The sequence below is a fragment of the Dipteris shenzhenensis genome, chromosome 1, assembly GCF_047967505.1.
Source record: "Dipteris shenzhenensis isolate YYH24624 ecotype China chromosome 1, Dip_SZ_1.0, whole genome shotgun sequence".
NCBI classification, from domain to species: Eukaryota; Viridiplantae; Streptophyta; class Polypodiopsida; order Gleicheniales; family Dipteridaceae; genus Dipteris; species Dipteris shenzhenensis.
In genome coordinates, this window is record NC_141596.1 from 51,848,485 (window position 1) to 51,876,099 (window position 27,615).

The 27,615-nt window shown below is 42.1% G+C and overlaps 1 protein-coding gene across 1 annotated transcript; it reads right to left on the reverse strand.

The window, feature by feature from the left end:
- On the reverse strand, positions 1 to 26,764 carry LOC147906007 (microbial Terpene synthase-like protein 13). The gene is made up of 2 exons (XM_087383253.1): positions 25,819 to 26,764; positions 1 to 194 (listed from the first exon to the last, which is right to left on the reverse strand). Exons 1-2 carry the CDS (start codon positions 26,762 to 26,764, stop codon positions 1 to 3), a joined length of 1,140 nt encoding a protein of 379 aa, XP_087239379.1.
- Between the last annotated feature and the right edge of the window lie 851 nt (positions 26,765 to 27,615).

The window sequence follows — 27,615 nt, forward strand, 5'->3', positions numbered from 1 at the left end:
CTAAGCCAGGCTCCAGCGCCATCTCCGACGACCGGCCACCTCTCCAAGTAGCCACCGATTCACGACCTCCAAAGCCTTCAGGCTCTTGGCACCCGACGGCCCTTCAACGCCTGGCACAGCAACCGTCTCCTCCGCATGCCCGCACTCTTCAACAGAGCTCCAATCGGCCTCTCCAACGGAAACGACGATGGAATCTTCAAGATTCCGTTGGCATCTCAACAGATTCTGTGAGCTTCTCCAAGCGACACGTGGCAAGATAAGATAGCACGTAGGCTAGGTCTCCAGTGTGCCACGTGGCAACCTTATCTCCAAGTGCCACGTCATCTGCCACGTCAGCACCAGTAGCCACATCATCAAGCCATGTCACCAGTGCCACATCATCAGGCCATGTCATCATTGATTGCCACGTCATCAGTGACATGTCATCAACCGCATCACCTACCACATCATCAATGACACATCATCAGCCACATCACTTGCCACATCATCAGTGACACGTCATCAGCCACGTCACTTGCCACATCATCAGCCACGTCACTTGCCATGTCATCAGTGACATGTCACCTCTGCCACATCAGCAGTGCCACCTCAGCACTGTCCCCTGCAGGCACAGTCCCTTGCCAGGCACACTGTTCACACACTACATGTGCACACTCCTACCACCTCAGCACAGAGCTTCATTGGCACACCTCTTGCTAAGCACAATGCCACATCATCACTGCATGTGACTCACAGTGACACATCATCATTGAGCACCATTTGCACTCCTTTTTCCCCTCCACCTAGATCAAGTCGTATCTCTTGATCCAGGAAGAATTTGAGGGTGCTCCAAAAAGGAAAGTCGCTCGTTTCTTCGTGCTCTACGCGCTCGTCACATCACGTGCACATTTTGGTGCAAGTTACACTCACATTTGAGCCTCGCCGACAAAACCACTTCCTTCACGCACATTTGCCTCTACATCGACGCATCCGACCCAGCACTTAAAAAGAACAAAAGAAAAGGAATTATTTGCTGCTCTTTCATCGATCGATGGTTGGTTTAGATCTAGATCAGAGTAGACTAGATCGCCATAGAGGGGACGCTTTGAATTTCCCCAAGTTACCAATCTAAGCCATGCCCGAAATTCCCGACTAGTACCTACTCGGAGTCAGTCCATATGCTCACATCCGATTTCACATCATTACATTACCTGAAACCTTACGTTCATCAGTTCAGTGAGCAGACTTCAGAGTTCAGAGGCATTGCAGATTGATTCAGTGGGCAGATAGCACTTGATTTCACACACACACATGCCACCATTGTAAAGCCTATTTGGCTATCTCACGGCATTGTGCACATCATTTTTAGCCTTGTAAAGCCTCTTGGCTATTCCCGGCATCATTGCCACAAGCCTTGTAACACAGATCAGATTTTATATATATATTACTGCATTTCTATCTTCACCGACGGTACAGAGATTTCACTTGGCATCTTTAGTGTATTTGCAGTTGATTCATATAGAGTTTTTCAGGACACTTTCTGAGTACATTGTTTGCACCATGTTGACTAGCAACCTCAATCTGGAGGCATCTGCTAAGTTAGACAACTCCAATAATGGTACATGGAAATACCGAATGGAGACCATTCTTGTGCTTCAGGACAAATGGGAGTATGTTGATGGATCTATACCTAGACCATTGGCCGATCCAGCCACCAGTAGCTCTACTCCATCTGTTGTCACAGCACCAGCAACGGAATCTACATCGGGATCTACATCTACACAAACAGTTTCCGCACCAGTAGCAGATCCTGCCATTGCCCGAGCTCAAGTAGAATGGGATAAGAAAGACAAGTATGCCTATCACCTGATCAAGCAGAATGTGCAAGATGTCATGCTAGGACAGCTCAACACAGTCAAGACATCAAAAGAAGCATGGGATATGTTCGCAGCTCTCTACGAGTCCAAGAACACATCTAGGATTCTCACCCTGAGAAACCAGATCAACCAGAGTTTTCGCAATAGCAGTGAAACCGGTCATGCTTATGTACTCCGCATCAAAGACTACAACAATCAACTTGCAGCAGCAGGAGAGACTATGAATCCCGCAGAAATGGTTCAAGTAATCCTAAATGGACTAGGAGAAGGATATGAGAGTCTAGTCCAGAGTATTGCCATCCAACGGCAAATTCCAACACTGGAAGAACTTCAGTCAGTTCTACTTGGTGAAGAACTCAGGACTCAGGCCATTCAAGCACGTAAAGGTCATTCTAATGATCAAGCATTCACAGCTTCAGACAGAAGCAGAGGCAAAGGCAGAAACAGAGGTAGATCATATCAGAAAAGTGGTCATCATCAACAAAATCAAAGTCAGAATCAGCATTAGCATCAGCATCATCCTCAGCAACATCAAAATCAGCAAAGAGGAAATCATTCCAATCGAGGAAGATTTCAAGGACGAGGGAATGCATCCACCAATGTGTCAAACATCCAGTGCAACTACTGTCACAAGTTTGGACACTATGAAAGAGATTGCCGCAAGAAGCAATACGACCAAGGCGGTCAATCCACGAGGGAATTCCCAAGGAAGAGGAAATCATCGTGGTGGACATTCTAGTCACAGTCATTTTGCAAATGAACATGGAAATATGTTTCTTGCAAGCAAGGAATTGCATACAATGCACCTACACACTGATTTCAATCCCAAAGAGGATTTCAGCTATCAAGTCGACCAAGTGGAATAGGATCCTTGGTACATCGACAGCGGTGCATCATCTCATATGACAAATCATCAGGAATGGTTCACAGAAATGAAGCCATTAGAAGGACAAAAGAATGTCATCTACACAGCAGACAATACACCGAATCCGGTTCAAGGGACAGGTGTTATCCCTATGAACAATTTCACTGGTACAAAAGGATTAGTCAAAGATGTGCTCTATGTTCCGAAGCTCAGCAAGAACCTTTTGTCAGTAGGTCAAATGACGGAACACAACTACAAAGTCATCTTCGACGGTGATGAATGCACTACCAGAGACAAATCCAAAAGAGGTCAGCTAGTAGCAAAAGGTGTTAAGGAAGGACGCTTATACAGGATGCTAGCTATAGTACTAGATAAGCATGCCATGTCAGCTCAAATGCAACAGATGCCACTATCTGCAAAATGGCACAAGAGATATGGTCATGTCAACTTCAAGTACTTGTTAGATCTAAGGAATCAGAATATGGCAATTGGGATTCCGAAGCTACAGTTTCTTGGAAAGGTTTGTGAAGCATGCTGCTTCGGCAAACAAAAGCGAACCAACTTTGTCAGAAGTACCTCTCGTGCACGAGGTATTCTTGATTTGATTCATACAGATGTATGGGGTTATGCCCAGACCCGCAGCATCAATGGTTCACTTTACTACTTGACCTTCATCGACGACTACAGCAGATATTGTTGGGTCTACTTTCTGAAAGAGAAATCTGAAGTGTTTTCCAGATTTCAAGAATTCAAAGCCATGGTAGAAAACCAAACAGGCAGAAAGATCAAGGTCATGAGATCAGACAGAGGAGGTGAATACATGTCTTCAGCATTCATGAACTTTTGCAAAAATCACGGCATTCGAAGACAATTCACATGTGCAAATACTCCTCAACAGAATGCAAGAGCTGAAAGGAATAATGGGACTTTAGCAGACAGTGCTAGAGCAATGCTTAGTGAAAAGCATCTTCCGAATCAATATTGGGCAGAAGCAATAGCTACAGCTAACTACTTGCTTAATCGGCTTCCTACCAAACCGATACAAGGTATGACTCCTTATGAAGCATTCACTGGACACAAGCCACGCATTGGGCATCTCCGCATATTTGGTTGCATAGCATATGCCCACATACATGATGATCATCGCAGAAAATTGGATGCCAAGTCACACAAATGCATCATGGTTGGCTACAGTGAAGAAAGCAAAGCATACAAATTGTATGATCCCATCAACCGCAAAGTCATTATCTCCAGAGATGTAATCTTTGATGAGGAATTAGAATGGAAAACCTCACCTACACAAGAGATAGAAGCATCGACTTCACAGTCATCTATAGAACAGGTTGATGAAGAAGAGCAAGAATAGCCAGCAACACCCCAAGCAGCGCCACAGCAGCTCAGACGGTCTACTAGGGAAAGCAGACCACCAGCCAGATTGACATATGCTCAAAAAGGCAAAGCAATTCAGGTGGAAACCACCAACTATGCTCTTATGACTACCATCATGGCTACAGAAGAGCCAGTGTACTTTGAAGACGCAGTAGATAAGCCAAAATGGCAAACTGCTATGAATGAAGAAATGGATGCTTTGTATAAAAATAACACTTGGGAATTATGCGACCTTCCACTAGGAAAGAAGGCCATAGCCAACAAATGGGTATACAAAGTGAAGTACAATCCAGATGGCAGTATTCAGAGATATAAAGCCAGATTAGTTGCAAAAGGATTTGCACAACAATATGGTCAAGACTATGATGAGACTTATGCTCCAGTAGCAAAGATGGATTCCATACGGTTCTTGATATCACTAGCGACACTCAGCAAATGGAATGTGTATCAGCTCGATGTCAAGAATGCATTTCTCAATGGTTATCTAGACGAGGAAGTCTACATGCAACAACCCGCAGGTTATGTTGAACCAGGAAAGGAGAACAAGGTTTGCCATCTCAAGAAAAGTCTCTATGGCTTAAAGCAACAAGCACCCAGAAGTTGGTACAGCAGAATTGACAAGTATTTTGCTGATCTGGGATACATGAAGTCCAATGCAGATCATACTCTGTACTACAAAGTTCAAGGGGAAGATATTACTATTGCACTTTTGTACATAGATGATCTGATTGTGACAGGAAGCAAGGATAGCTTCATCAAAAAATTAAAACAAGACTTATCTGCAGAGTTCGACATGAAAGATCTTGGACTTATGCACTATTGTCTTGGAATTGAGTTCTGAAGAGATTCAGATAGCACATTCATGAGTCAGCTCAAATATGTTGACAGTCTCCTGAAGAAGTTTCATATGGCAGATTGCAAGATTGCAGCCACTCCCATGGAACAGAGTTTGAAACTTACTAAAGATTCAGAAAAGCCTACAGTCAATGACAGATACTACAGGCAGCTCATTGGATCTCTTATATATCTGACAATCACATGGCCAGATATTTGTTATGCAGTAAGCTCACTAGCACAGTTTATGGCAAATCCAAAACAGTCTCACTGGAATGCAGCCAAAAGAGTATTGAGATACATCAGAGGTACAAGATAGTTTGGGATAGAATACAGAGGAAGTCATCCACGGTTGCATGGATACTGTGACAGTGACTATGCTGGAGATCATGAGACCAGGAGATCGACACAGGGATATGCATTTTTCCTTGGTCAAGGTGCTATATCATGGTTGTTAAACAAATAGCCATTTTTTTCTTTGTCTTCGACTGAAGCAGAATATAGAGCACTCACTACAGGTGCATGTGAGGCTATATGGCTCAGAAGACTATTGTGAGAAACAGATTACTTTGATGAGTCAAAGCCAACAACAATATACTGTGATAATCAATCGGCTCAAGCATTCGCCAAAAATCCAGTATATCACTCCAAGACAAAGCACATTGATGTCAGAGAGCACTTCATCAGAGAAAGAGTGTTACTTGGTGACATCACACTGCAGCATTGTGATAGCAAAGAGAATGTTGCAGACATCTTTACCAAACCACTCGGTAAAGAGCTATTCAAGAAACACCGACTAGCTCTTGGTTTGATGCAGAGGAAGGACATTCCCATTAAAGGGGTGTGATGGAATGTAATGCTCAGTCCTTCTTCGATTCCCCAGAATCATCATCTTGAGGGAAGGCCTACTTCATGATGTTGATCTTGAGGGAAGGTGTTGAGAGTTCACGCTCAACATCATGTGATCATGTGTGCATAGCACCATCACGTGATCATATGTGCATAGCACTAACCTTATAGAGTGCTATAAAGGAAAGGGTTAGATCCCCTAACCCTAACCCTAAAAGGGTTTGTATATATTCTATTTTTTCAACTAATTCTAGTGTACAGTTAGTCATTTGTGGTGTGCTCTCTAGCTGTGCCCTCTCTCCTCATCTCCACTCTTCTCCTCTCCCCTCTTCATATTTTGTCATAACAAACACTCGTGGTCTCCAAATTCCTTAGCAAGCATGTCATCTATACATTCTCTTGCGGCTTTAATCGATGGAGGTGGAATAAGTGGTAAATGGAATATTTTTGCCACCAAGTCTTGAGAGACATACTAATCCATGGGTAGATATCCTCTCATTTTCACAAGAACATAAATTCATCGTCTGCATTAGGGTATCCTCCTCTAGCAATCTATTGCTTGATAGTCTATTATGCCAATTACCCATAGATAGGCTTGGTTTTGTGGTCCTTGATCATCTAAATAGAATTTGAAATCTAAAAAATGTGAGATTCCAAAGGGTAACCATGAAGCTACCTGTTCTACCCCACTAGCTTTGATTCAGTTGCTTCTTCTACTTTTTTTGCATTGCCATTACTTTATCCATCCTGATTGCAGGTTATGTGGAGAGATAAAAGAGACTATATGCTTAAGTGCCATCAATGTAGATACAGTATCATAAATCATTTTTGATGTAGACATTGATCTTTTGACTTCCATAGGAATATTTTCTATCTCCATTTGAGAAACTCTGATTGTGCCTCGCATGTTAATAGCTTGAAACTTTGAAGGGATACTTTTTGCATAATAAAGTTCAGGGTATGTGCCAAGAATATCTTAGACTCACACAAGTTTTGAGTAGCTTTAAATTCAAGTGATTGAACAATGATTGCCACACATGACAAGTGTTATTCATGCAACTACAAAGATCCTATATTATTTGTATTGCTTCTACTGCCTCAAGTACAGTTATCAACTAGTTGTTCACCATTCTTAACTGGTTGTTGACTATTTTTTACACTTTTGCATGGTGTTGTGAATCATCATAGTGCAGATAATGCTTACTTGAGAGAGAGAAGGACATGGAAAAAGGCAATTAACTGTCATCCCACACCTATTCCAATAGCCAGATTTAGACATCTAGTTATGTCGAGAGGGTGCAAGACGATTGGATGGTTTCTTTGTGTTGAGGTGTGGCTATCTTACATGAAAGAGAATTAGAGAAATATCATAAAGTAGATGCACATATCTTGTGGTGTGCACTACTAAGAAACCCAATGTATCATGTGTGTTCAAGGGGTACTTCAAAAACCCCTCAACTAAAATTTTCCCCCCAATAAAAACACCCCTCTTTACTTATAAAATAAGCTTTTTTTTGTAAAGTTGAATTAAAATCCCCCTCATGTTATTGTAATCCAGTGAAATTTTCCCAAAAGATTGAATTAAAATACACCTCCTTTTGAATGCACATGGTACACTAAACTTTTATGAGGTGAACCCCTCGAGGCACATATTGACCCCTAGACCCACTACTCGACCTAGAGGTACTTTAATTTTTTAATATTTGTACGTTATATTGTATCAAAATATTATATCAATTGACATGAATAACACATAAGTGCTTGTGTTTGTCTTACATTGGCAGTATTCATGGCTACACAAGAAGGGATTCAAAATCACGCTAAGGTACAAGAAAATTTCACACTTCTTGGGAGATCCTGAGCACATGATCTAGAGGTGTGAGGGACCAGGTGTTGATAATGTTGTTGCCATCTTGCGGGGAGCTAAACATGTGGATGATGATCATGTGGGAGATAAGAATGTGGCATTTAAGGAAACTCCTGAAGTAGTTGATTGATAATTCATATCATGGACCCCATTTTTTAGAAATTGAGGTTATATGATGTTTGCATCAATGATCATGGACTGTTTTAGTCTCGATATTGAAGTAATGTGCAAGTAAAGCGATGTAGTAAGACTTGGTTGCAATGAATCAAAAGTTGTTTTGAGAATTATTTCACATAATGTATAGCATTTATACAAATAGCATTTATACAGTAGACTATAGTTTTATTTTTTTCTAATGACTGGATGATAGATAGGTGTAAAGATGCCTCCAAAAAAACATGGTCATGCACTAGATGCACCACAAAATTCGAGTAGGCTTGAATGAAATAACACAACATAATTAGCTACACATGAGCATGTTGAATGAAATGTAATTAGAAACACGTGAAGCATCCATTCCTAGTTATCAAATGCGTAAGATGAAATTTTGAGCGGGCTTGAATGAAATAACATAGCACAATTAACAAAGATGGAATTGTGATTGCTGCTCATGCACATTATTTATTGAAGGTGGAGTTTTGATTGATGAAAAGAGCATGTAGGACTTAACATTTGCAAAATAGTGGACTTACATTGTGAAAGGACTTACATTGATGAAGTAAAATTTTGTACAACCCAAAGAGTTTCATTTCAAATCCAAAGTGTAGTAAAATCTTCATCTCTTCTGTGCGTTGCAAAGCCTCTTCTTCATTGGCCATGTGTGCATGGATTTTATTCAAATTTTAGTCCATGGAGGCACATGCCTTGAGGTTGTCGTGCATAAATTTATTTTTGCAATCAAGCGAGGGTCTCACTACAATGTCATTCTTAGCGATATTTTGACCATACTGATCAGCATCATAAATTAATTTGGTGATTTTGACAAAATATGAAGAGGGGAGAGGAGAAGAGTGGAGATGAGGAGAGAGGGCACAGCTAGAGAGCACACCACAAATGACTAACTGTACACTAGATTTGGTTGAAAAAATAGAATATATACAAACCCTTTTAGGGTTAGGGTTAGGGGATCTAACCCTTTCCTTTATAGCACTCTATTGGGTTAATGCTATGCACATATGATCACGTGATGGTGCTATGCACACATGATCACATGATGTTGAGTGTGAACTCTCAACACCTTCCCTCAAGATCAACATCATGAAATAGGCCTTCCCTCAAGATGATGATTCTTGGGAATCGAAGAAGAACTGAGCATTACATTCCATCACACCCCTTTAATGGGAATGTCCTTCCTCTACATCAAACCAAGAGCTAGTCGGTGTTTCTCGAATAGCTCTTTACCGAGTGGTTTGGTAAATATGTCTGCAACATTCTCTTTGCTATCACAATGCTGTAGTGTGATTTCACCAAGTAACACTCTTTCTCTGATGAAGTGCTCTCTGACATCAATGTGCTTTGTCTTGGAGTGATATACTAGATTCTTGGCCAATGCTTGAGCCGATTGATTATCGCAATATATTGTTGTTGGCTTTGACTCATTAAAGTAATCTATTTCTGACAATAGTCTTCTAAGCCATATAGCCTCACATGCACCTGTAGTGAGTGCTCTATATTTTGCTTCCAGTCGAAGACAAAGAAACAGTTTGTTGTTTGTTTGACAACCATGAAAATGCATATCCTTGTGTTGATCTCCTAGTCTCATGATCTCCGGCATAGTCACTGTCATAGTATCCATGCAACCATGGATGACTTCCTTTGTATTCTATCCCAAACTGTCTTGTACCTCTGATGTATCTCAAGACTCTTTTGGCTGCATTCCAGTGAGATTGTTTTGGATTTGCCATAAACTGTGCTAGTGAGCTTACTACATAACAAAATATTTGGCCGTGTGATTGTCAGATATATAAGAGATCCGATGAGTTGCCTATAGTACCTGTCAATGACTGTAGGCTTTTTTGAATCTTTAGTAAGTTCCAAACTCTACTCCATGGGAGTGGCTGAAATCTTGCAGTCTGCCATATGAAACTTCTTCAGGAGACTGTCAACATACTTGAGCTGACTCATGAATGTGCTATCTGAATCTCTCCAAAACTCAATTCCAAGACAATACTTGAGCTTTCTTTAAGCCGTAGAGACTTTTCTTGAGATGGCAAACCTTATTCTCCTTTCTTGGTTCAACATAACCTGCTGGTTGTTGCATGTAGACTTCCTCGCCTAAATAACCATTGAGAAATGCATTCTTGACGTGGAGCTGATACACATTCCATCTGTTGAGTGTCACTAGGGATATCAAGAACCGTATGGAATCCATATTTGCTACTGGAGCATAAGTCTCATCATAGTCCTGACCATATTGTTATGCAAATCCTTTTGCAACTATCTGGCTTTGTATCTTTGAATACTTCCATTTGGATTGTACTTCACTTTGTATACCCATTTGTTTGCTATGGCCTTCTTTCCTAGTGGAAGGTCACATAATTCCCAAGTATTATTGTTATACAAAGGATCCATTTCTTCATTCATAGCAGTTTGCCACTCTGGCTTGTCTACTGCATCTTCGAAGTACACTGGCTCTTCTGTAGCCATGATGGTAGTCATAAGAGCATAGTTGGTGGTTTCAACTTGAATTGCTTTGCCTTTTTGAACATATGTCAATCTGGCTGGAGATCTGCTTTCCCTAGTAGACCGTATGAGCTATTGTGGCTTTGCTTGGGGTGTTATTGGCAATTCTTGCTCTTCTTCATCAACCTGTTCTGTAGATGACTGTGAAGTCGGTGCTTCTATCTCCTGTGTAGGTGAGGTTTTCCATTCTAATTCCTCATCAAAGATTACATCTTTGGAGATAATGACCTTGCGGTTGATGGGATCATACAATTTGTATGCTTTGCTTTCTTCATTATACCCAACCATGATGCATTTGCTTGACTTCGCATCCAATTTCCTGCGATGATCATCATGTATGTGGGCATATGCTATGCAACCAAATATGCGGAGATGCCCAATGTGTGGCTTGTATCCAGTGAATGCTTCATAAGGAGTCATACCTTGTATCGTTTTGCAGTAGGAAGCCAATTAAGCAAATAGTTTGCAGTGGCTATTGCTTCTGCCCAATACTAATTTGGAAGGTGCTTTTCACTAAGCATTTCTCTAGCACTGTCTGCTAAAGTCCCATTCTTCATTTTAACTCTTGCATTCTGTTGAGGACTATTTGCACATGTGAATTGTCTTCAAATGCCATGATTTTTGCCAAAGTTCATGAATGCTGAAGACATGTATTCACCTCCTCTATCTAATCTCATGACCTTGATCTTTCTGCTTGTCTGGTTTTCTACCATGGCTTTGAATTCTTGAAATTTGGAAAATGCTTCAGATTTCTCTTTCAGAAAGTAGACCCAACAATATCTGTTGTAACTTCGTCGATGAAAGTCAAGTAGTAAAGTGAACCATTGATGCTGCGGGTCTGGGCATAACCCCATACATTTGTATGTATCAAATCAAGAATACCTCGTGCACGAGAGGTACTTCTGCCAAAGTTGGTTCGCTTTTGTTTGCCAAAGCAGCATGCTTTGCAAACCTTTCCAAGAAACTGTAGCTTCGGAATCCCAATTGCCATATTCTGATTCCTAAGATCTAACAAGTACTTGAAGTTGACATGACCATATCTCTTGTGCCATTTTGCAGATAGTGGCATCTATTGCGGTTGAGCTGACATGGCATGCTTATCTAGTACTGTAGCTAGCATTCTATATAAGCATCCTTCCTTGACACCTTTTGCTACTAGCTGACATCTGTTGGATTTGTCTCTCATAGTGCATTCATCACTGTCGAAGATGACTTTGTAATTGTGTTCCATCATTTGACCTACTGACAAAAGGTTCTTGTTGAGCTTCGGAACATAGAGCACATCTTTCACTAATCCTTTTGTACCAGTGAAATTGTTCATAGGGATAACGCCTATCCCTTGAACTAGATTCGGTGTATTGTCTACTGTGTAGATGACATTTTTCTTTCCTTCTAATGGCTTCATTTCTGTGAACCATTCCTGATAATTTGTCATGTGAGATGATGCACCGTTGTCGATATACCAAGGATCATGTTCCACTTGGTCGACTTGATAGCTGAAATCCTTTTTGGGATTGAAATTAGTGTCTGGGTACATTGTATCAGTCTGATGCATTTCGTCGCTTGCAATAAACATATTTCCATGTTTATTTGGAAAATGACTGTGACTAGAATGTCCACCACGATGATTTCCTCTGCCTCAGGAATTCCCTCGATTACTACTGGACTGATCGCCTTGGTCGTATTGCTTCTTGCGACAATCTCTTTCATGGTGTCCAAACTTGTGACAGTAGTTGCACTGATTGTTTGACACGTTGGTGGATGCATTCCCTCGTTCTTGAAATCTTCCTCGGTTGGAATGATTTCCTCTTTGCTGATGCTGATGCTGATGCTCACTTTGATTTTGTTGTTGATGATGACCACTTTTCTGATATAATCTACCTCTACCTCTGCCTCTGCCTCTGCCTCTGCTTTTGTCTGAAGCTGTGAATGCTTGATCATTAGAATGACCTTTACGTGCTTGAATTGCTTGCGTCCTGAGTTCTTCACCAAGTAGGACTGACTGAAGTTCTTCCAGTGTTGGAATTTGCCGTTGTATGGCAATACTCTGAACTAGATTCTCGTATCCCTCTCCTAGTCCATTCAGAATGACTTGAACCATTTCTGCGGGGTTCATTGTCTCTCTTACTGCTGCAAGTTGATTGTTGTATTCTTTTATGCGGAGTACATAAGCATGACCGGTTTCGTTGTTGTGAAAACTCTGGTTGATTTGCTTTCTTAGTGTGAGAATCCTGAATGTGTTCTTAGACTCGTAGAGAGCTGCGAACATATCCCATGCTTCTTTCGATGTCTTGACTATGTTGAGCTATTCTAGCATGACATCTTGCACATTCTGCTTGATCAGATGATAGGCGTACTTGTCTTTCTTATCCCATTCTACCTGAGCTCGGGCAATGGTAGGATCTACTACTGGTGCAGAAACTATTTGTGTAGCTGTAGATCCAATTGTAGATCCCGCTGCTGGTGATGTGACAACAGATGGAGTAGAGCTACTTGTGGCTGGATCGGCCAATGGTCTAGGTGTAGACCCATCGACATACTCCCATTTGTCCTGAAGTACAAGAATGGTCTCCATTCAGTATTTCCATGTACCATAATTGGAGTTGTGTAACTTAGTAGATGCCTCCAGATTGAGATTGCTAGTCATAGACATGGTGCAAGAAATGTACCCAAAAGTGTCGTGAAAATCTTTGTATGAATCAACTGCAAATACACTAACTGTGCCAAGTGAAATCTTTGAGCTGTCGGTGAAGATAGAACTGCAATATATAAAATCTATGATCTGTATTACAAGGCTTGTGGCAATGATGCCAGGAATAGCCAAGAGGCTTTACAAGGCTGAAATGATGTGCACGATGCTGTGAGATAGCCGAATAGGCTTTACAATGGTGGCATGTGTGTGTGAAATCAAGTGCTATCTACCCACTGAAACAATATGTAATGCCTCTGTACTCTCTGAAGTTTGCTCACTAAACTGATGAACATAAGGTTTCAGGTAATGTAATGATGTGAAACCGTATGTGAGCGTATGGACTACTCCGAGTAGGTACTAGTCAGGAATTTCCGGCATGGCTTAGATTGGCAACTTGGGGAGATTTAAAGCGTCCCCTCTATGGTGATCTAGCCTACTCTGATCTATATCTATACCAACTGTCGATCGATGAAAGAACAGTAAATAATTCCTTTTCTTTTGTTCTTTTTAAGTGCTGTGTCAGATGCTCGATGTAGAGAGAAATGTGCGTGAAGGAAGTGGTTTTGTTGGCGAGGCTCAAATGTGAGTGTAACTTGCACCAAAATGTGCGCCTGATGTGACAACGCGTACAGCACAAAAAAACGAGCGACTTTCCTTTTTGAAGCACCCTCAAATTCTTCCTGGATCAAGAGATACGACTTGATCTAGGTGGAGGGGCAAAAGGAGTGCAAATGGTGCTCAATGATGATGTGTCACTATGGGTCACATGCAGTGTGATGTGGCACTATGACTAGCAAGAGGTGTGCCAATGGACATTTGTGCTGAGGTGGCTGTGGCCATGAAGTGACTGTGGAGCACTGTGTGTGCCTGCAGGGGTCAGTGCTGATTGGGTGCTGATTGGACAGCTGAGGTGGCACAAATGATGATGTCAGTAGATGATGTGGTAATAATGACATGGCAGTGATGACATGGCTATGCTGATGTGGCAGATGAGCTGGTAGCGTGACGTGTCTATGATGACATGGCACAAGTGACGTGGTAGATGACATGTCAGATAAGGTTGACATGGCACATGCTAATGTGGTAGATTGACTTTGACTCACACATGGCAGTCGGTGACAACTGGCAGATAAGCTGATGATGTGGTAGCTTCATGGGGCTGCTGACATGTCACTTAGAGTGACGTGGCAGATAGGGTGCCATGTGTCACAATTGTGACCAAACCACCTAACCAAGGTTGACGGAACCTAACCCTGGTTAGCTCCTATCTGCAACATATCAGTCTGAGAGCAAGAGAGACTCTAAGTAGGAAGACGACGACGAAATGGCCACTTGGAGAAGATGATGGCAAAGAGACAATCCGTCATTGTGTCGTTGCATGCAGGGAGCTCATTTTGGAGTTGCGGCGCTTCACCATCTTCTTCACCTTCAAGCTTGCAAGCTCACAGCCGTTTGAGTGATGCTTCGATGCTGTAGAAGACGTCGAAGCCCGTGGAGGTAAGGAGGCCATTTGGAGCTTCATTGCAGGAATGAAAGAGCGCTGGAGTGCTAGAAGGAACCTTAGAGCTTCTTAGTATAGTCGGGTGGAGAGGCTATCGCTGGAGCGCTCGCTGAATAGAGAGGCAAGGTTGGAGCGTTGGCCATCTTGCATGATGGAGCGTTGGAAGGTGCTATAGGGAGGCCGTCTAGGAAGGCACGCGGCTGAGAGTAGAAGGCCGTGGGTCGCACTCGAGGTGAAGTGTTGTTTCTTCGGGATTGCCCACAAGTCTGTTGCAGAAAGGAGCGCGGTAGGATGGCCTGTTGTCAGAGGGTCACCCGTGAAGCTATTGTTGGGGGGTCGTCCATGGAGCAGTTAATGCTAAGAAGCCGCCTTTACTGGGGAGCCATCATTTTACAAGCTGAGAGCGTGGAGTAGAGGCCTTGCAGATAGTCATTGAGGCGGTTAAGGAGCTAGCTACTGGTGATGCAAGTGCTGCTGGAGACCTTTGTAGTTTGGAGAGGCGTCTGGCTTTCCAAACTATGAGAACTATGAGTTTTGCTTGCCTTGTAGTAGGCCGTGCTTGCTATTGCATGAGCAAGAGTTAGAGGGTTGCTTATGCGTTGCTAGCTCTCTCAATGAAGCATGTCTCTCAACATGTCTCCCTCTCACAGCAGAAATCTCTCAAGAAGGCTCTACCTATTTTTCTCACAAACACTTGAAGAAGATCACTCTCTCTTGCTTTCAATCAAAAAACTCTCGCAGTGGAGTTAAATGGATGGAAATCTTTCCAATGAATGGAAATTCTCTATCAAAGAAAGTGAAGGTTCTCTCAACAGAAGAGAACACTCAATCTCTCTTGATCTCTCAATCTCTCAATCACTCTCACAAGAAGGATGGCATCTCAGCAGAAGGCAAAACCATGCTCTGATACCATGACAAAATATGAAGAGGGGAGATGAGAAGAGTGGAGATAAGGAGAGAGGGCACAGCTAGAGAGCACACCACAAATGACTAACTATACACTAGATTTAGTTGAAAAAATAGAATATATACAAACCCTTTTAGGGTTAGGGTTAGGGTTAGGGGATCTAACCCTTTCCTTTATAGCACTCTGTTGGGTTAGTGCTATGCACATATGATCACGTGATGGTGCTATGCACACATGATCACATGATGTTGAGCGTGAACTCTCAACAGATTTCTCCAAATAACCAACCCACAGTATAATAGCCGGTGTGAGGTGACCACTTGGGCCCGTTGTTCTTGGGGCTGCCTCTTCCCTACAATAAAGTTTTAGAGCAAACCAAGAAAATCTTGCACATGGAGCACATCTGGGATCTTGTGTCTCACGACTCTCTGTCCAATGCAATGAGCTTCCACAACAAGACAAAGCACCCATAGACGCGCACACAGACGTGTTTATTGAACTAAATAAAAAACTTACGGGCGCATCTATTGGCGCGTCTATTTTCACGTCTGGAGACCCACGTCTACTAGCACGTCTATATAGCAGACACACGCGCGTATAGACATGCATTTAGATGCTTAAATAGATGCTCTTATAAACGTGTTTATAGACGCAAAAATAGACGCTTGTCAAACAGACAGACGCGTATATAGACGCATTTATAGATGCACTGATAGATGCGCTTTATAATATTTTTTTTAAAATTTACAGAATGCTGTGTATGTTGTGTATGCTATATAGTTACAAGAATCCCATTTCCACATTATGTAATTCAATTCTTAAGCCAATGCAATCGCATTTTAATTACAATTCCAAATAAAACATTACAACTCCAAAACGCAATAAAATTGAAAGCTCAAAAAGTGCTTGTATGTACATATAGCACGAAGCTAAGCCACGTCATGTGGCTTCAAGTACAAAAAATAAGAAAGCTAAGCCACGTCATGTGGCTTCAAGTACAAAAAATAAGAGAAGTGTATATACAAGAGGCACGAAGCCAAGCCAGTGGCTTTAAGTACAAAAAAGAGTAGCTAGCACTACTTCTACGACTAATCCTCGCTGCCTTCCATGCTCCCTTCTGTGCTCCCTTCTGCACTCCCTTCTGCGCCTCCTTCGTCGTCTTGTGCACGGGCCTGTAAACAAGGGACAACATATATCAATGTATGAAAAATCAAATCTTTACTTATTATATTGGCATTATTTAATTACTTTCAAATACCTCGGGGACCGCTCCAGTAGCCCGGATATACTGCTCCTTAGTAATCAATCCGTCATCATAGAAGTGCCTCCATGTATCTCCTCTGCGATGGTGGCAGTGGTAGGCTGTCTCCACAGGAGTAGGGTATCTGCCCACGATCTCAAGCTACAAGACGACACAATTTGCGGAGGGATTAGTACAAAGAAACAACCTCCTAATAAACTACATAAGCAATATAATTTGAGATCGATACTTACAAATTGGGCCTCCTATGAATCAACACCCCCTGCTCCAAAATGCGCGCTTCCATATTCCTCCATCTGGATCCTTCGTGCCTCCACGTGCTACAGACTGGGGTCCTCCCTCGCTGACTTCATTGCTTTCTTCCACTCACGCTTGTGAGCGGTGTGGGGCGGGCCCCTTGGTGGTTGACCTCCCTCGAGCTTGGCAATCTCTGCTAGTGCCTGCCTCTTAAAAGCGAAGATCTTTTATTGCCAAGTATCATAATAATCTTTGACTTGGCCCATTTATCTGTGAACTGGCGATTGGGGGGGTTAGGATACCTAGAACGAACAGCAGTGAGGGTCTCATCAGCCAACCTCTTTGGCTGGTCTTTGAAGTGGATAAAGCAATCTCTATAATTGTTAGCAATTACAGAGCGCATGAAGGCCATGATGTCCTTCCCCCGCACATCCATCAAGATGCCTCCTGTCTAAGTGATGTCATAGAATATCGTACCATCACCCGAAGGCACGTCTAAATCATCTGAATCATCATTGTCCCCACCGCCACCCCTCCCAAAGCACTGTGCCATGCATCCCCCACCGCTTTCCCTGCTACTACGCCCTGCTACTGTGTCGTTTCAAGCTCGTACGTTGGCCACTCGTAGCTGGAGACTGCACGGGACTACGTTGACCACTCGTAGCTGGAGAATTGAGTCTCGACTGCACAGGAGTACGTCGACGGCTCTACGAGACAGAAGGACCTCCTGACGGCATGGGGGAAGGGGCATAAGACGGCATGGCAGAAGGGGCATAAGACGGCATGGGGGAAGGGACATAAGACGGCATGGGGGAAGGGGCATAAGATGGCATGGGAGATGGGCCTACGCTGTGTAGCCGGCTGGGCTGTGCTGACTCCGCTGGGGTGATCTCAGCTGGTGTGGGGTGGTTTGGAGTCTGTAGTGCCGACTCCTGGGGGGTGTTTAAAGTACCTGTCATATACCCGTATAACTCCGCAAGACTAGGAGGGTGCCCTAAAAGGTTATATAAGTCCTTCCAAATAGAATCCCGAGGATCAGGTGAGCTAGAAGCGCTTCCTAGCCACATGTTGATGAACTGGAAAAAAGAAAAAAAATCTATTACTGATGAGCTAAGAAGAAAGGGGAAGGGAAGAGAGGATTACTAACTGTCGAAGCGCGTCTATAGACGCGTCTGATTAGCGCATCTATTTTTGCGTATAACAGCGCGTCTATAGACGCGGCTGTCTACGTCTGTAAATAGGCTAGACGCGCGTTTAGACGCGCCTGTAGATGCGGTTTTAGATGCGCTCTGAGACGTGCCTATAGACGCACTCCGACAGATGGACTTTTCTAAAGAGTAGAAAAGGACACTGTGCCCGACACACAAACGTGACACTGATACCCAGATCATGCATTTTTTGGATACGAGAAAGTACAAATCCAAAGAGAGCAAACTTCCAAAGAAGATCAACTGCAAAAAGACTTACCTTGGATAGAGGTATGGAAGGTTCTTCTCCTTTTTCAAAGTTGCTTCTCCTCCTTGTTCGCCCTCCTCTCCTTTGAGCTTGGAAGTAAGTGTGGGTGCCTTCCTCTTAAGTGTAAGCTTGGAAGTAAGAGTGGGAGCCTTCCTCTTAAGCGTCAAAACTGTGGATCTGCTAATAAGGAAGCAAGCAAGCCGCGAAGTATAAGTAATGTGAAGAAAAGCGAAGCGAGCGCGCTAAAAGCAGGTTAAAAATCGCATCTATAGGCATGTCTAAAAGCGCATCTAAATACATAGAGTAGATGCGGTTTTAGATGCGCTTTTAGACGTGCCTATAGACGTGCACCACAGAACAAACAGACGTGCTTTTAGATGCACCACAGAGTTTAAAATTAAACATTTGAAGAAGAGCAAATTTTTGTGGGTTGTTTGTTTGTAGGATATCTTCATCTTCAACAAGTAGCTCCAGTGAGGATGAATCCATCCGTATCCACCATCGCGAAATGTGGTTGGAGCAAAAAATCAAATGTATGTGTGATCGATGTCGAGGAAACATGTATCGTGCACGCAAGATTACACTCAATCACATCTCAAAGTATGGAGATTGTTCAACTCGAGGAAACATGTATCGTGCACCCTAAACCCACCTTCAACTCTTAATTGCGTCTATTGTTCAGGTCTCACTACATCGGGTTACCATGCATGTCCTGTTTGTGGTCCTTCACTAGTTGCCTCACGGGTAGACGCATTGAATAAGGTCATCTATGAGAATCACCATCGATTTCTCCTACTTGATCATCCTAGATATGTTGCCCCTTGGAATGAAGTCCTCCCACAATCACTCATCGTAGGAGATTGGATGAGAATTTGGGACGGTTCCATGACTCCTCCACCACTTGGCATGAGCCGGTAAGGGTTTGTAACTATTGTGTGCTATATTGGCTGGAAATAAAGGTTGCCCACTAATACTTTATTTTGTTTAGATACTCCATCTTTTATCGTTTACCATATTGGTCCCACCTCAAGATCAATCACCTGCTTGATCCCATGCATATCTTCAAGAATGTGGCATCTACCATTTGGGAGCATTTGAATGGGACATGAGATTCCGCAAGCATAAGGGAGGATTTACGTACCATAGGGAGGATGCATGAAGCTTGGCCACAAGAGAGACCAAATGGGCGTGTTTTTTTACCTCGTGCACCGTGGATGTTATCAAAGCTAGAGATGGCGACAGTGAAGCGCGCTATTACTACAATTCGTACTCCCACTGGATGCATGAGGTGTTTGAAGGGAGCCTTTACAAAGAGCAAGAAAAGAGGTGTAGAGCAATTATATGGCTTGAAATCTCATGATTGGCACAAGATGCTCCAAGTAAGTATTTTATGTGCATAATATCCTTTTCCTTTCAAATTTGTGAGTGAATAATTATAAGCAACTAATCAACCACCTTCTCGTGGGTTCAGTTCATACTACCTACTAGCATTTCACGTAGTGCATCGAAGGATGTGAAAGATTGTATTTACAAGATGGGCGAGCTTGTGAGGTACTTTACATGATACAAAATATGATGCGTATCAATGCTCCATGCAAGTTTGAATGCATATTGCTAATATGCTGTACTTTTTCATTTCTAGGTATGTGAGCTCAAAGGAAATAGATCCCACCATGCTTGAGAATGCTCGAGTTATGTCAGTGGAGGTGGTTTGTTTAGTGGAGGAGACATTTCCACGTTCTATTCTCACAAGCCAACTACATCTTATAGTGCATTTGGTGGATGAGATTGCTATATGTGGTACTATACATGCACGATGGTTGTTCTTCCTCGAGCGCTTCATGAAGACCTTGAAGGGCTTCGTGAGACAAAATGCAAGACCCGAAGGTAGCATGGCCGAGGGTTGGTTGGTACAAGAGTCACTTGTATATATTTCTAAGTTTCTTGTTGATGTGGATAGCTCTCTCCCATGACTATGGAGAGATGATGAAGACCTAAGGATGACCTCTATTGTGTCTCAAGGGAAAGGACGCAACAAAGTAATAGACACGGAGTTGCATAATAGTATCAATCTCTTTTGCGTGCTTAATAGTGATGTGATGAAAAGATGGGTGACAAGATACGAGGATGCAAAGGCAAGAAGACAAGAAGAAAGGGCCCTCTTTCGTACACACCACGGATCTCGTGTGCCATACCCTCAGTATCTAAGAGCACTTCCAAAGGATATTCATGTGGATTGGCTACTTGATGAAATGGAAAAAGCAGAGAAAGACGAGGGGATGCATATCACAATGGAAGAATGGGAGTATGCTAGGGGATGCATGGGCAAGGTTGGTATATAGAATGTTATGCATAAGTTAGGAGCTTTCAATAATTTAGATTGCTTATTTAATTGATTTTTTCTTGGTGTAGTGCACTATGTTCAATGCTATATGGTGTGAGGGCAAGCATTTTCGAACACAACAGATTGATGATAAGAGAAACACACAAGATTGCGGCGTCATTGCTAGCTTTGAGGGAGCCAATGGAGCCATGGATGATTATTGTGGCATAATCCAAGATATTATTATGCTTGACTTTCGACACTTCTTTGTGTATGTTTTGGATGTAAAGTGGTTTAAGGACGTGGTGGAAAGAGGCCCTAATGCAACAATCAAACGCCATGCAAGTGGCTTTGTAACTATTGACTCCACAAAGTTTTGGCAAAGTAGGAAGGACACACTAGTACTACCATACTCGCTTTTAAATATTTGATGCAAGAAAAATAACATGATTGTATTTGTGTTTGAATTAGGTTGTCTATCAACCAATGGTGGATAATAATAGATGGTGGCATGTCATACCTATTATGCCACGTTCCAAAGTGATGTATAGTACATTTACTAATATGGAGCGTATGGAGGATGATCATGGCCATGGACGTGATGATGATCGTGATACGAGAGAGGAGGATGATCATGAGATAGGAGATACAGATATTGAGGCCATTACCCGTGAGGACGAGCCTACCATTGGTGATGCTAATTTCGATGAGCACATGAGTAGCACAAGTAGTAGTGGGTTGAATGTATTTGTAGATCTAAACACTTGTTTGGATTTTGAAGTAGATAGTTTGGCAAGATCTCATTGAGGATGAGATTGAACCATAGCCCCATCATTGATATTGGCAAAACTATTTTACATATTGTTTCATTCTCCTCACCTCACTTAATTCTTATAGATGTGGGCTTGCAAAAAAGCATTGATCTTTTTGTTAAAATTATGTGCTTTGGTAATCATGGGCAATGTTTGGAAAGCAATGATGTACACCAAAATCTCACTTTTTGTATTCTCTGGTTTGTGTCTATCTACGCATCTAAATGCGCGTTTGATTCTCAGTGTTAACGCGCTAATACACGCGCAAATAGACGCGCTGATAAACACGATTTTAGACGGGCCCGTATTTTCTCAGTTTAGACGCGCAAATAGACGTGTTAATACACGCACAAATAGACGAGTTGTTACACGCGCTTTTAGACGCGCCCGTAATTCCTCTACTAAAGCAACGCCTATAGACGTGCCCGCTATTTTGCGCATCTACCAAGCGCGTCTATAGTTGCTTTGTGTTGTTGTGTTCCCTAATCAATTATCCCCACATGCATTTATTTCTCATCGGCAGTGAAGTCGAGCATATAGTTACATGCATTCAAATCTATACATGTATATACCTTCTAGCATGCACTACCTTCAGTGCACTGATCGCAACCAATAGCGATAGGCAAGGATTGATCTACAAACAATCGCGCCCGCTTTTTTATCACTAGGTTTTCCCAAACATGACGAGAGTCCTCTCTTAGGTACCAATGTTTGCTTTAGACCTATAGCTTTCCAAAGTTGCAAGAAAATGCATAAACATGTTATGGATTGAGCCACCATTAAAGAATGGACTGATAATCCATAACTCCTCATCATCAGAACGTCCTATGGCATGACACACGCCTCTGTATGTCATTGACATGGCTAGCTCCATCTTCAACATGGCATATGCATCAACAATATCGTGTTTAGTTCTTTTTCCTTCATATGAAGCTATTGATTTTAGACTTGAAACACCAACAATTGATACTTAGTGCACCCTTCCTTCCACTCCCGATCCCAATTTCTTAAGGACCATTATTGCACGATGTAGAAAGTTCACATCATATTTGCACTTGGAAACATATTGAGTGCACATTTGCATTGATGTCCTACCTTGGGCAACTCCTACATTAATCTCTTCTTTTGCCTCATTCGTGGAGGCCACAAGGTGTGTGCCAACTAATCCTTTCTCTCTCATGTTTTTTAGGCAATGCATTTTGGACCACTTAGTTGCACAAGAACAAGCTTTGCCTCTCCATCCAATGACAACTCAAAATCTTGATGGGATCTCAACAATTCTAGCTGGCACAACACATCACCAAGCATTCTAGTTTAATTACTTCATGCACATCACGCTTGGGCACTACTCTACAAGCTACATGAAACCAAGTTGTGACATGACAAACTCGCATTTTTATCTCTCCTCAATTCCAGCAAGATGTTAGCTGCCATGATGAACAGCTAGACAATGCTATGATTGTATCTCTCTCATCAATTTAGGCGAGATGTTGGATTCCATGATGAAAAGCTAGACAGTGCTATGATTGATCTAGAAAACACAATTCGTTACTTGCATTCAAAAGAAGATCCAATGATCTATAAGCAATTACAACATACATATGACAATGACAAATGTACAAATTCAACCAACTATCCTCGATGCAGCATGTAAGATTGAAAACCCTCTATTGTCACATAAATATGATGCTTCATAAACTACATCAGGTTATATCCTACTCTATTACTACACATTTGTGAATCTAAAACTATAAACAGATAACAATAACACAAAGCCAAGATGATCTCGATCAGCTTTGCCAATCACAAATTCAGCTGCTGGGAAAGGTTGAAATTGAGGTCACTACAAGATACAGGCCACTTTTCGATGCCGATACTGATGCTAAATACAAAGAAAAAAAAACTTAACCAGTGAAAAGTGTTGGAATGTTCGTCGGTGTCTACATCGCAAAGAAAGTGTTGATATAGTCATCGGTATGGGCATCGGTAAGTGAATGTTTCCAGTGTCAGTATGGGCATCGGTATGAACATTGATATCTACCGACACTAGAGTGTCAGTATATACCAACGTTCTAACAGAATTTTAAAAAAATTATGGGGTAGGATGGGGCTTGCCATCCTGCCCCAGAAAAAAATTTTTCATTATAAATGTTACAAAAGAGGTCTACAAATTTACATTACAATGTTACAAAAAGGGTCTGCAAAATGGCAAAAGTGCCGAGGTTGAAAATGGAAAATCTACCACATTAATGCGCTACAAAATGGCAAAAGTGCCGAAGTGGAAAATGGCAAATCTACTGAAATAATGCCCTATAAAATGGCAAAAGTGCCAAAATACCAAACGATAAAATGTCCTATCCTACTGCTCCTCCTCCCCCTCCAACTCTCCTCATCCTCCTCGCCCTCCTCGTCCTCCTTGCCCTCCTCGTATATAGCCTCTCTGTGTAGGCCTGATCCACCTCCTCTTCTATGAGCCTCTCTGCTTCGTCTTAAGATCTAGTCTCCATGTCTAGGTCTCTATATGGGTCAAAGTTTCCTCCCTAAGAACGAAACAAGTTAGGAAATAAGATAAGAGCGTCGATTGTAAGACAACGATGAGGATTAGGGTATACTCACATGATGCTTTGCCACCTTTTGCCAATTGATTCTATATCCTTCTTGACCTTATGTACTCGTCGTCATCTGGAAGCCTACCAATCATAGATTTATGTGGATCCAAATTCAAGGAGGTAGATATGAATAACAAAACATTTGAATGATTAAACATAGTAGATATTCAGTCGAAGATGAATATATACTTACATAAAACCCCTTTTGTTGATCACACATGCTATCTTACGTATTTCTTAGTGCCCCCCCCCCCCCCCCCCCCCCCCCGGGGCTTCACATGCAACATAACTCTTGAAATTATTTAACAATCTCATTCAAAACGTTAATTTCTTTTTTTTAAATCTCACATTCGAATTTGGAATGTGTGTTATTGCTTGGAGACCAAGTTTTTCAAATTATGTTAGGCACTGCATAAGTTATGGGCCAGGCAAGTTACCCATATGCAATATACTTCACAAAAAATGGCTACATGACCTAATCATGCATTGGCTTCATACATCCCCACATCTTACTTGGATATCTCTTAGATACAATCTCAAAAGGCATATATAAACTAGGAGCTACAATCGATAGGTTTTTTTCTCCTCATATGATTTGTGACTATCTTGAATTTATATTATGGATTAAGATTCGAATATTAGATGGCATTGCATAATTATCCATGTACCAACAAGCGTGTACATATGTTACAAAGGTAAGTGTGCCTAAGTGGCACTCTTGCTTATGTGGTAGGATTGCCTATGTTAGTGATGGTGTGGCATTGTGCAACATAGTACTATTGAGGTACATGTAGCAACAATGTGGCTATATGCCAATTGTTATCTTATCTGAGTTTTGCTTTATGCCTATGGAAGCTTGCTTTATGTGCAACATCTATGTGAAGCTCTATCCTCACACTACCTATGTGTGCTTGTCTCTGTGTCTCATGTTGTTGTGTTGTTTACTTCTTTAGCTTGTCTATAGTGGCATGTTGTTCACTGTGTAGAAACAAAGATTTTAAGGGACATTTTAGCGATTCTATTCTATATTCTGGAAAGGTGCATTGTAAAAAATGATGTCTTGGCTTTCAAAGGTTAAAGCTATGAATTGTTCTTTTGAGGAAAAAGCCGCAGCTTTTAAAGATAGAAGCAACACTTAAAGGAACTCCGCATTTATTATATTATGTATCATATTATCTAAAATCCGAATGCCATGCTTTTCATGCAGTAAGTAGGAATGGGCTCTTATTAAAGAACTATTTCTTTCATAAGAAAGCAAAGTAAGAGCAAGGTTTTATTATGGAAAAACTTTAATTGGCTTATGTGCCATCAATAGAACTATCTATAAGGTCAAAACTTGTTGATTCAAAAAACTAAGGGAACATTTTAATTTGGTGGCTTTATTTTCCATATATATTGTACCAGAGATAAAGGAGGTTTTGAAAGATAACAAGTCCCAAGAGGCATACATTGCGACCTTATGATAGATAGTACATGACCTTACATGTGATAACTATGTAAGCATGAACTGATTGATGCCTTTAAATAAGGGATATTTGAGAGGCAAACTTTCAAATCAAGCTTTTAGATCGATGTGTAGACATGACCTTACATATGTAAGCATCAGTGTGTAGATAGATCTGCATATCGAGCACTCAAAGAGTTCCAGTAAAGTGTTCCCGCCAGCCAATTGCCCACACCTTCGAGATAGCCTTGCAGCCCAGTTTTATCCATCAGGCTTGTCTTCCTTATCTCGTTCACCAGCCTAACACACTCCTCGTCTTTGACTTTGATTAGCTCGCACACTTCCGAAACAATCCCCGACAAGTCGACAGGACTGCATGTGGATTTGGATTTTGAATAGTCCAAATACATCACTGCAATAAGATTGAAATAATCGCCTTCAAGATACTCCTTTTTGAACGACACCAGATCGTTCACCCAGCAGAGATTGTCGGTTGTGGCGTCCTGCAGTTTGCAAATGAGTGGATTCGTGTATGTTTCTTCATCAAGCTCTACGCCCAGCGTGTACTCCATCAGTATGGAGGCCGGATACCACCCATAAGTGCATCGACGTATTTCAATGAAAGTGTTTAGATCAGGAACAGTCTGTGTTTGTCGATAGATAACCTGGCTCCTATTCGCGTCGAGGAACGCCTTGAAGTATCGGATAAAGCGACCCTGCTGCGTCTTCGGCATCTCTTCGCAGATCTCGTTCCACCAATCAGCGGCAGTTTCGGTTATCACGCGCGCCACGTGAGAAGAGGACGAGTTACTGATGACTTTGCCTTCTAAGACACCTATAATTGATTGCAAAATCTCATCAGCCGCAGCCGAGTTGGCTCCCATTTCCTTGGGATCGTCAAGGAAGTTATCCAACAAGAACATCCAGGCGACGTGCTTGACTATGGGTACCATCCGTTTGCTAATACCATTGGCATAGGCCAGGCACGCAAAGAGATGAAACCTGGACTCAACAAGGAGTTTGTCGGTAAAGCCGGATTTCGCAAGGTCCTTGAAGCGGGGTACGACCCAGGAATCACAAATGGATTTGAGTTGAAGACAATCGGGGTGATTGTTCCAGGGAAAGGAGCATTGGGGATGGGGAATAGTTATATTTTGTTCATTGGAAGGCAAGTTCTCCATGGAGGAAGATAGAACGAAGATAGAATGAAGACAGACAGATCGAAGGGGATAGAGCGGGAGTCGGTATGCGGGTAAGTCGAGAAGAAGAAGATCGGTAATAAATAGAGCCCGACGGAGTAAGATCAACGCACACGTTTATCATCGTGTCCTATATTTCAGACTTGCGACATCATCGTGTCCTATATTTCAGACCTGACACAGGTCCTATCCCATCAACGCCGTATCGGGTTTGTGTCACGTGTGGTCCCTAGCCTATTTTGTGGGTCGGCGAAAAAGCTGAGCGTCGGAAGTGCAAAAGATTATAGACGATTGGGAATTGATCCAACAACATTTATACGCTCTAACTACCACACCATAATTAACATCGTATTTATAATCACATGTTATTATAAGCATCTTTTCCAGGCCCCCCCCACATCCGGTACGGACAAAGCGGAAACCCCTAAATCTATCATAAAGCCACGCTTCCTACTTAGGGGCTTAGCACATGGGAAGAAATAGGATGGGAATGGGAAAAGGTGGTCCCAAGTGGTCCCATGCATATTTCTATCCTATTCCCATCCCACCATGTGCTAACAAAAAAAGAACTAGGGATGGGTTTAGGAGGAAGAGGACACATGGCATCATTTCATGTGTTTAAGAGGTGGGGACCTTGTGGGGACAAGGACACATGTCATCCTTCCATGTTTTTGAATCCCTAAAAAAGGGGAACCTATTCTGGCTGCCAGGGTCTAGAGGCCGGTCCAGGATGGGAGAAAAAGTGGCTACTCCCATTCTAAATCCATCCTAGACCACTTGGTGTAGGATGGGAGTAATGATGACAAAAATATTCCCATCCTAAACCCATGCTA

What these genes read in the sequence shown, in the direction of transcription:
- LOC147906007 (XM_087383253.1), bottom strand. Translation starts at nt 26,764, where the DNA reads ATGGAGAACTTGCCTTCCAATGAACAAAATATAACTATTCCCCATCCC. An exon ending in GCTGCAAGGCTATCTCGAAG is followed by an intron (nt 195 to 25,818) that starts GTGTGGGCAATT and finishes GGAATCTTGAAG; the next exon opens with ATTCCATCGTCGTTTCCGTT.